General features: G+C 37.6%; 1 protein-coding gene across 2 annotated transcripts; it reads left to right on the forward strand.

Moving 5' to 3' along the window:
• Positions 1-646: 646 nt before the first annotated feature.
• Positions 647-2,254, forward strand: LOC122059317. Of its 2 annotated transcripts, none has more exons than XM_042622038.1 (2): positions 647-1,369; positions 1,710-2,254. In XM_042622038.1, exons 1-2 carry the CDS (start codon positions 845-847, stop codon positions 1,878-1,880), a joined length of 696 nt encoding a protein of 231 aa, XP_042477972.1. In that variant the 5' UTR covers positions 647-844; the 3' UTR covers positions 1,881-2,254. The 2 variants fall into 2 exon arrangements, with proteins under 2 accessions (XP_042477972.1, XP_042477973.1); XM_042622039.1 differs by having other exon boundaries at positions 1,718-2,254.
• The last annotated feature ends 7,928 nt before the right edge of the window (positions 2,255-10,182 follow it).

Below are 10,182 nucleotides of genomic sequence, written 5' to 3' on the forward strand. Positions count from 1 at the left end.
ATGTGCACATAGCTTTGAAAAAAACATGAAAATGAGTGTCTATAATGAGAGGAAAAGATGAAGATTTCCAAAATTGATTTTATCCACAAGTGGATGGTTTAGTTGGTAAGGACTAACACTTCATAATTAAGAGGCTTGGGCCTACCAAAAAAACAAAAGTTAATTGTTATCAGACTAATCAAATTGCATCAGCAAAATATGGATGAGACCAATCCATACTGAGCCCGGATTGAAATATCTCAGCCCGACCTCAAGATAAATTGGGCCGGATAGGATTTCTCTCCATAGACCCCATTGACCAGAGAGTGATCATAGGATTGGGAATGACCCCAGATACACAAGGAGCCGGATCCGGCTGGACCGTGTTTTTTCTGTGGCACCCCTACCACATGAGGAAGGCCGGCTGGCGGGTTGAAATCGTCTGCAATTCCGATCTCGTACAATTCCGTGAAATACCACCTTCAGAGGGTGACACGTATATTGATACCAATTCAATAGTCCAGATCTGGTACAACTAATAAAACCTTAAGTCATTTAAATCAGATATGGACCATTGCATTGGTATTAATACACGTGTCACCCCCTGAAGGTGGTGTTTCACCGAATTGTACGACATCGGAATTGCGGACGATTTTTTTCTCCGGCTTCATCTACAACCTCTTTAGAGTGACGCTCAGTTGTTCAGAGAAAAAATGGAAAGACTCAACTACCCTGCACGCGAGTAGTGGCTGTGGTGCTTCCATCCTCAGCCAGTCAGCCCCAACTAGTCGCCGATCGAGTTCCAGATGAGAAACGAGAGAGAGAGAGAGAGAGAGTAGAGAGCACAAAAGCAAAAAAATTGAAAATGTTCCCAATTTCCAGAGGCTCTTCTCAGAATTCAACACTGCTAGAATCTGCAAAAGCACATTCCAGTTCTTCTTCTTCTTTTTCTTCCCCTCCAGTCTCCCAAATCCAACTTCTCTCTTCAACAAAAACCCCCGCCCCAATTTCAGCAGAAACCCATTTGATTTCCGCCACAAACAACAAAGACAATACCTTACCCACCATGTCAGAAATAATGGATTCATCAAGAGCCCAAAACCTCAATATTCAACTCCAAACCTTGGGACCCTTTTTCAGGATCACAGCTACCAGTTTGGAGACCAAGAGAGAGCTTGGAAGGGCAGAAGGGCTTGTGAGGTTTTGGTTGAAAGGGAAGATTCTTCACTTGGACTCCATTAGATTATGCAAAGAGACCCTAAGCATGGAGAGGTCAATCTTTGGTATCGGTTTGTTTCTTGGAGCCGTGGCTATTCGGTATGGGTATGATTGTGGTTGCAGAGTTGCAGAGCTTCTCGCCATTAATGACTCGGACCTTTACCATACCAAGGTGCGTGATTTCTTTCCACTTGGTAGTCCTTTGGTTTTTCAATGGTGCGTACTGCCACATGGCTAATTCCATTTAGGTTGAAATTTGTCATCAAAGTTGTAAGCTCTTTCGACTTGCCAAGTGGCAGAACTAGTTCCCCATTTGAGGGGATTTCATCCTAAACTTCTGTGTAGGGAGTCCAATTCCAAATGTCCTCCCAAGTTTATGACAACTCGAAAAGGGGTTAAAAAAGAGATCTCTCTCTGCTCTTTGCTGTTCTTTTCTTTTCTTCCCTCCGTTGTTCTAGTTCAACTTTTGAGAAGGTCCTTCATGACTTCTAATACAATGTTGAAACTTCAAGCTTGTTAGGTTTTACACAAGAATTGGGTTCAAGGCCGTGCATGAAGTGACTGGTTCATCTGTTGGAGATCTTGCTCACATGCTAGTCTGGGGAGGCAAAGGGACCCGAATGGATGCTGACATCAAAGAACTTATGATAAAATGGTGCCTGAGGTTTAAAGCTCACAGTTAAACTTATAAAGCAATCTGGACGAAAGAGGTTTACAGCTCCCAAAGATTACAGTTCCCTAGCCAAGAGAGCTAAGACTCTGCTACCCATTTACTTTAAGGAGCAACTCATACTAAAAGCCCTGCAACTGAGAGTACATGTCTGTTGCTCATGCTCACTAAGGCTCAATTTTTTTGGTCATGAAATGCCTGGAAGTAAAAGATTGCAGACGAAAATTTTGTAATCCATGTGCTTTTCTTCATTGTCAGTGTGTATATAGATTATGTCTTTTCCTTTTATTCCTGATGAAACAGAGTCAAGAATAAAAAATTGCCTGCCTTTACCTTACTATTTCCATTGTACATTGAAAGAAATTGAAGCCTAAGTTTGATATGTTATTGCCTGATATTTTCGTAAACCAGTCATTCTGGCTGCCGCAAGTTTGGGTTAGATTTCATCTTTGTATATCAAGTTATCTTCATCTAAACTGGTTGGCACTGCCTCCATTTCCTGAGATTCAATCTGTTGTGCCATGGTGAGGTGATAGCCCACCATGTTTTTGACTGTTGAATTCACATTGTTGGTCCTCAAACGATCTACTTTTCAACAATTTGTTAAAGCTCTATTCCACATACAATGAAGTGATGAATTCTATGGATTGAAACTAACCAAATGACTAGAATATGATGTACTGACATGGGTACATGTCGATATTTTGTAGGTGCCATTTAAGCTGCCATAATGCAGATTTTACTGCTGTCATGGATACACTGTTAGCCCTTACCCAATATAAGAGATGCTGTCTGAGGCTATATATATGTAAAATCTTCTGAATGATCTGAAGGCATTAGCTTCCTTATGTAGAGATGGTGTCTAAATTTATATATATGTAGTATAATTACATTTTTCTCTTGCTCTTATGAAGATGTTATTATGTATTGGAATAAAATCTCAGTTAATTTCTACACAAGAAAAGCTACAGAATCTGTGACAGAAGGAGGTTTTTTTTTTTTTTTTTTTTGGGGGGGGGGAGTGGGGTGGTGGTGGTGGAGTTTATAGTTGATGCAAAGCTGTACATTCAATGCAAAAATCTCATTGTAAGTATAACCAATACAAAAGATTTTCTGATTCATCAAAAACAGAAACTTTCTTTGTTCTCTTCAAATACATTTAGTTGATCTTTACATAAATCCATATATGGATATCATTATTCCAAAAAAATATTTAATATGATAAGTACAAACACATAACTGGATATATATATAAATAAAGTATGACATTATAAAAATGGATGAATTTTTCCATCTCTTCTTCCTAGTTGGAGAATTTGTTCACTACTAAAAAGTTAAAATCCTCTTGAGCATTGGTTGTCATTAATTTGCAACATCATAGCTCTCAGCTTCCAAGTCACTGCAACCACCTTCTGCATGAATGTCTTCCTCTGACATCTCAGCTTCAAGTTTGGTCTAAGATAATTCTTCCATCTCAGCCTACAGTTCTTCCCTCTCATCAAACCTGAATGCCCACCAGGAAAGTATAAGAGAGAGGAAGTTAAAAAGATAATTATGAGTACAATACAGATGCAGAACTTCATATTGAATTGATGAGAATTATAAAGTGTGAGACAGATAGATAGATCACCCACCTTTATCTCTTGGATACAGTTGCCCACTTCCCCTCCCCATGAGGCACTCTCTCTCTCTCTCTCTCTCTCTCTCTCTCTCTCTCTCTCTCTCTCTCTCTCTCTCTCTCAATTTTGCCTTACCGTCTTAAAAATCAAAACCCCTTCCATTAATAAAAACCAATGACAGACCAAGAGGAACACCAAACCATCAACCCAAAATAGAAACATCTTAATTTTTTTCTAGATAGAACAAAACTTGATAGACAGAATCAGAACTCCTGGAACCACCAGAACCATGATCCGCATTCCAAGCTCCTCGACCACAGCCAGAACCACTCGAACACCCCTTCCATTAATAAAAACCAATGACAGACCAAGAGGAACACCAAACCATTAATCAAAAATAGAAACATCTTAATGTTTTCTAGATAGAACAAAACTTGATAGACAGAATCAGAACTCCTGGAACCACCAGGACCATGATCGGCATTCCAAGCTCCTCGACCACAGCCAGAACCACTCAAACCACCACCTCCACCCCATGTCTCTGTACCACTCCCCTCTGCCAAACGGCCCAAACCCACCCAAGCTGAAGCTGGCCTGATGGGTTCTGCAAACGGCCCAAACCATATATATATATGGTAAAAGCCAGGAGACTCGAACTTGAGACCTCCTGGTGAGCATGGATTTTTTGCATACCACAACTCACCAACTGCAATAGGCAGTTGTTATTTGATTGACCCTTATATGAATTGGATCCTCGTCTGAAACCTTGATCCTGGTCGGAATTGTTTGCAAAAGAGAAGATGATTTTTATCCGAACAAAAAGTCTAAGTTTTTCTTTTTGAGGGTGGATCTTGTTGGTCTTAAAAGTAAAAAATGATTCTAATCAGATGATCATGAAATGCGGGTGGGTCTTATTTTCACCTCTCTTATCGATAAATTGCTAGTAATGTGGCTTTACGATAATGGTTTTATGTCAATGAGTGTGAACACCATTTTTCTCTTTCTGGATTGAAGTAAAGTGATGATCTGGGCTTTAAGTTAAAGGGGGCTTGAAAGAGGATGTACTTGAGCTTGGAAGTGGGGAGGACTTGAGAAAGAGTTCTCACACCATTTGGTGTACCTTTAGTTTTTGGGAACGGTTGGAAATTTTTCTAATATTCCTGCTCTCTTGTTTTGTGGGTTAAAAAATTCAAGTTTCTGGATGGGTTTTTCTTTCCTCAAAATTGGAAGTAAGTGACAAATTCAGCTTTGGTTTTAGTTGTTTCATGGTTTTAAGGTTGATGATCATGATGCAACCTTACTTGAAAGGTTTAAATTGATAATTGAAATGCTTATTTGAAATAGTCGACCTTGGCACAATGGTAAGGTTGCTCAAGGTTGGAGTGAAGAAATAGTTTTTCCATGAAACTGGGGCTGATAAGGTTGTGTACGTTATGACCCTCCCCAAATCCCATAGCGATGGAAGCCTCATTCACTAGATAAACACAGAGAAGCATGAAAAAAAGAGCATGCAATCTTTTCTTTATTAAAAGAGCAACCCAGTGCGAGGATCCCACCACTAAAGATTTGGGAGGAGCAAATGTACATAGCTTTACCCCGTGCTTATCAGGAGAGGCTCTTTCCAAGTTTCGAAGTTGTGACCAACATGTTGCAATAATGCAACACTCTCTCTATTGTTAATGAAAATTACTCTCATCTCTCTTTAGACGTAGACACTCTGTTGAACCATGTAAATATTTGCATTATGATTGTGCCACTACATCCGATTTCACCCTAAAAGTTCAATATTTTTCTACAAAGGTGTGACAACAAGATGCTGCCAACCCCATCATCTTCTAACATGGGTTTTTCCTCTTTTCAAGTCACAATTCAAATCAGAATCAACATGGCATGTCTTAATTTCAAGTCCATTCTCTAAGAAAACATGAGCTGCTGGACTATTGGCTGGGTATCAAAAAATGAATGTATTTCTTACCTTTTATGTGGCATCTCATCCGTCATTCATTGCTTATATCTATTTCATTTTATTTTTATTTTCCCAAATTTTAGGTACTTACTACTTTACTTTTTCAAAAACAAGGGATTGACTGGTTAATCCACTGCGTAATTCAGTTTAAGAACTATTATCTAAATGTTGGGTCAAAATTTTCTTTTTTAAAATTTTTTATGAGGGGTCAAGGTTAAAATTGTTGATTCAACTCAATTGGATTTTTCACAGTAGTCATGCAATTTGCTTGATTTATGTTTATGAAAGTCATACTTGTTATATAATGGTTCAAATAACAAACCACTTATACCTAGTTGATTAGGTCTAATAATTTGCATAAATTATCAAATAAAAAAAAAAGAATAAATAATTTTTTTTTTTTAAAAGAAAACATGTCTCGTTTTTAATAGAAAATGTATCTTGTCATACAGATTTATTGGGATTTTGCAGTCTATTGGCAAAACATCGACCAACTAAGTAAGCAGTTGTCTTCTTTTATCACTAGCTAAATAAAGGCCTAAACTAACCCAAGAGGGTAGTGCAGTTGGTGAGCAACGAACTTGGTACGAGCCGTAAATTGGGATGTCCTGAGTTCGACTCCCACTAGGCACACTTTGGGCCACTCAGATGCCGTCGTTAACAAAAAATAATAATAATAAAGGCCTAGGGGTGTTTAGTACTCTTCACTGTTTTCAGGTCTGGATACCGTCGTTAACAAAATAATAATAATAATAAAGGCCTAAATCGCCAAAGACTTTAACAAGGGGCCTCACTCGAGTAAGCAATGATCAATAAAACCATAATTAAAATTTTAATTTAATGATGAAACTACAAATACAGGGGAGCTTAAGAAAGGATTTGGTTATATTTATTATTTATTCGAAAGTACTTTATTTAAAAAAAAAAAAAAACTCTTGCCTTTTCTTGAATCAATTTTTTTTAAGAAGGCAGAGTTTTTTTTTTTTGGATGAGTTAGAAGGTAGAGGTTTATATGGTTAATCCGATTATATTCGAGTTAGAGTTTATAGGCAAGCTCTCTTGCCGCGATTTGGGTACTTTTGAGAGAAATCTCCATTGTAATATAATCATGGTAAATCATATTATTCTTCTCCCAAGAACGTAGCATGCCACATCAATGCATGAACCTTGTTAAATCTATGTATTGTATGAATCTATATTCGTCGTTCTTTCGTATTTATCGATGTTTGCTCTAACATTGACATTGAGTCTAAAGTGCAAATTCAAAAAACAGCCAATCGATCCTCCCATCTGTTTCATTGAGATAAGAATTTATAGGGAATAAGGGTACCTCATAGCTCATACCAAAGAATTCCACAATTGGAAGTAGGGAGTAATATATATGTTGATAGATAAGACATAAGCAGCAAGAGGGAGGTGAGGTAGGTCACGGGCGTTACAAGCTACTGGACCACATTCCCTTTGAAAAGTCAGTGTCGGATCACTATTCATTAGATTCTTTATGCATACTTGTTTGGCTTGATTGGGATTCATCTCATTACCTTTCTAATCTGCCTAGTTAACTCAACTAGAAAGGGAAAAGGCTTAGAGAGAGAGAGAGAGATGAAAAGGGTTCATCTTTTGGAAGGATTCATCGTCAGCCATAGATGCAAACAATCTTACTTTTTTGTGGTAGGATGGTCATAATTTTTGTTCCCCTTTTGGGGATGGGGGTGGTAATAAAATCAATTCGAAATTAAATCGAGTTGTTTATATTTCAATCGTGAATTTTGAGTTAAAAAAGTGAGATCATTTAGTAAAGGGTTCTTTTGATTTAAACTATTTAAATCGATTAAATTTTGATTAATGTATTAAATGAGGATGAGGTTTCCTAAAAGTAGCATGACCCCACACTAGCATGAGGAAAGAGTACACATGAAAGCATCAATAATGGTGGATTTTTTATTTTTTATGGGGGTGCATGGGGGTTCATTTTGTTCTTTCTTGTATTTAGGACTTTGGATGTAAAGGCCACATTGCCTTATAAACTTCTTTTTCTCATTAAATAAATAACATCATCGAGGTCTCATCCTTCACATAGATGAAATTATTTATGCATTTATAAAGGTAATCATACAAAATTCAAAAAGATAAAAGGTATCTTAAATTATTAATAGGGATCAAGTTCTCTGTCCAACTATAAAGCATATAATAGTGCCTCTTTATGTATATGAAAAATGAAAAAATTGTTTATGTGGGGAGAGTGTGGACACTGTACCCAGACATATGGGACAGCGACATTATAGTCCCCCCCGCCCCATGAAATGCAAATTGATTTCCCCGTTGAAGTTTCCTTGTGCAGCCCCATTGGTCCTCGTACATGTGCAAGGGCCATACTCCCTCAAAAGAAACACTTCGACCATAGAAAATAATATAATGGGTGATTTACATCAACCTCTCCTGTCGTTTGTCGAAATTATATAGTCCATCCTAAAAATCGAAAAATTATATTTAAACACACCCAAACTAACACTGTGGGAGAATTGTTAGTTTTTTTTTTTAATGAAAAAGACGATTTTACCCTCTGGTGTACAAGCGGTGGTTGATCCTCCACCGCAACGGCAGATCTTCCCTCTCTCTTCGCTTCCCCTCTATGAACCCTTCTCCTCTCTGTCTTCTCCTCTTTCTTATGCTGCTACCGTCATCTTTCTTCCCTCACTGTCGGCTTTGTTCCTCCTGACAATCGCGTTCACTGTAGCAGCAAGAAGAACCAGAACGAGCTATAAAACTGGTTCAGATCTGGTCCATCTACTTTTCATACGTTTTAACCAATAGGGTCTCATACGCTTTGATCTCATTAGGGTCTTTAGAATCAGCAGAGAAGGTGGGTCAGATGTAAGGTGTGTCAATTTCCCTTTTGCATTGATGCATACTTTGACTGCCTGAGCCCATAACAGGTAGTTACCAACTCCATTGAGTTTTATAGGGGTGATCTGGACATTAATGGTGTCCAAAGAAAAAGAGTCAGCCATCATATACAATAGACAGTACGAAAATAGCCAGGTACAACATCTCTGAGCAGCAATTAAAACTGTATGAACAATCCACAAGAAAACCAGCAGTAACAACACTAATCAATCTTGATAGTTAAGAAGAGAGAACCCAAATTTAGGAGAAATTGAGTAATCAGCAATGGCTAAAGTCAGATGACCTCCAAAATTAGATCAAATGATCCACGAGATCTCAATTGAACACACGAACCAGAAAATACATGTGGCAGATAGAACTTGAAAACTGAATAATAATCTGATCAATTAACTCAGATAAATTTGATATGCAATCACATACAGAAGCAGGAAATCTGATAACCCATTTTTCCATCTCCTCCAATGCTGCTAAGGGTTGTGAAGAAACCCATTTTTCTCAGTTATCGAAACACCTCCTCCTTGCAGCTGCTTACAATTGCCACCATCTACGCCATATCCGATTCTTGGAAGGCCTCATCTCCCTTTCTTTACTCTCTTTCTTCCTCTTGCAAGCACCTCTCCTCCCTCAGTCTCTCCTCTTTCTACCGGAAGGGGGCTCAACCGGCTTAAATGAAGACTCACCGGCCGCCCTGCATATGGATCGGAAACGGAGACGGCAAAGAAGGGTGCAGAGCGCAGGGGGTCAATCCGTGGTGTTTGTGGTCTCTGCAGGTAAACATAGCGACACCTGGTCGTGGTCGTCCGGCCAACACTTCTGAAACTGGTTTTTGATAGAAGAAGAAGAAGGGGGTAAAATCGTCTTTTCAATTTAGTGGTGTTAATTTGGGTGAATTTAAATATAATTTTTTTATTTTTAAGAAGATTATATAATTTCGACAAATGACAGGGGAAGTTGATGTAAAAAATCCTAATATAATTCATCCAAAGTTAAAAATAAAAAAATAAAAAATGGTCTTAGTTAGGTAAAATGGCAATGTATTTGCATGGATTGATGTATGGATGAATTTCTCTATAAAATTTGGCACAAATATAATGCCAAATACACTTCTACCTATTCATTAGTTAAAAGTTGCCAAATCACCTTTTATTTTTTATTTTTCTGTGTGTCATTGATTTGGTGATTCTTGAAAGAAAGTCTTGCCTAATAACGGCCTAAACCTTTTTTTTTTTTTTTTTTTAAGTGAAGACACTTATCTTAATAGAAATTGTGAGGAAAATTACCTAACTATCTCATTATTTTAGAAATTTATAGGACTTTCACTTTTTATTTTGAAAAGAGAATGAATATTTCCTTAATAATATTTGAGTCGAGTTTCATTCACCAAAGGGTGATAAGAAAGTCTCTTTATCCATGGATTTTGATCTCTAACATCAAATTATGAAAAAATATTTCAGACCTTCAACTTTAAAATGCATGTAACCATAGCTATAGGGATTCTCTTTTCACCAAAAGTATGGTTTGAATTTTGAACTTTAAAAACCAGTTTGAACCATGTGAAAGTGAAAAACAGCAATGGCTAGATAATAAGACAATAAGAAAAACGAAAGACGAGAGGAGAGAAAAAAGATACGCAATAACAAAATATAAATAAAAAGGGTCAAAGGCTATATGAATAATATTAGCCACATCAAAGGGGCTCTCATTGTCCATTCTCCTTTGTTTGTTTCTAATCTAATATTAAACATTGAACCCACTCAATGCTGTTTCAGATAAATTAATGGCAATTCCTGTCCCAACCAACCAGACTTACCCTTCTCACAACT

The sequence above is a fragment of the Macadamia integrifolia genome, chromosome 13, assembly GCF_013358625.1.
Source record: "Macadamia integrifolia cultivar HAES 741 chromosome 13, SCU_Mint_v3, whole genome shotgun sequence".
NCBI lineage: Eukaryota > Viridiplantae > Streptophyta > Magnoliopsida > Proteales > Proteaceae > Macadamia > Macadamia integrifolia.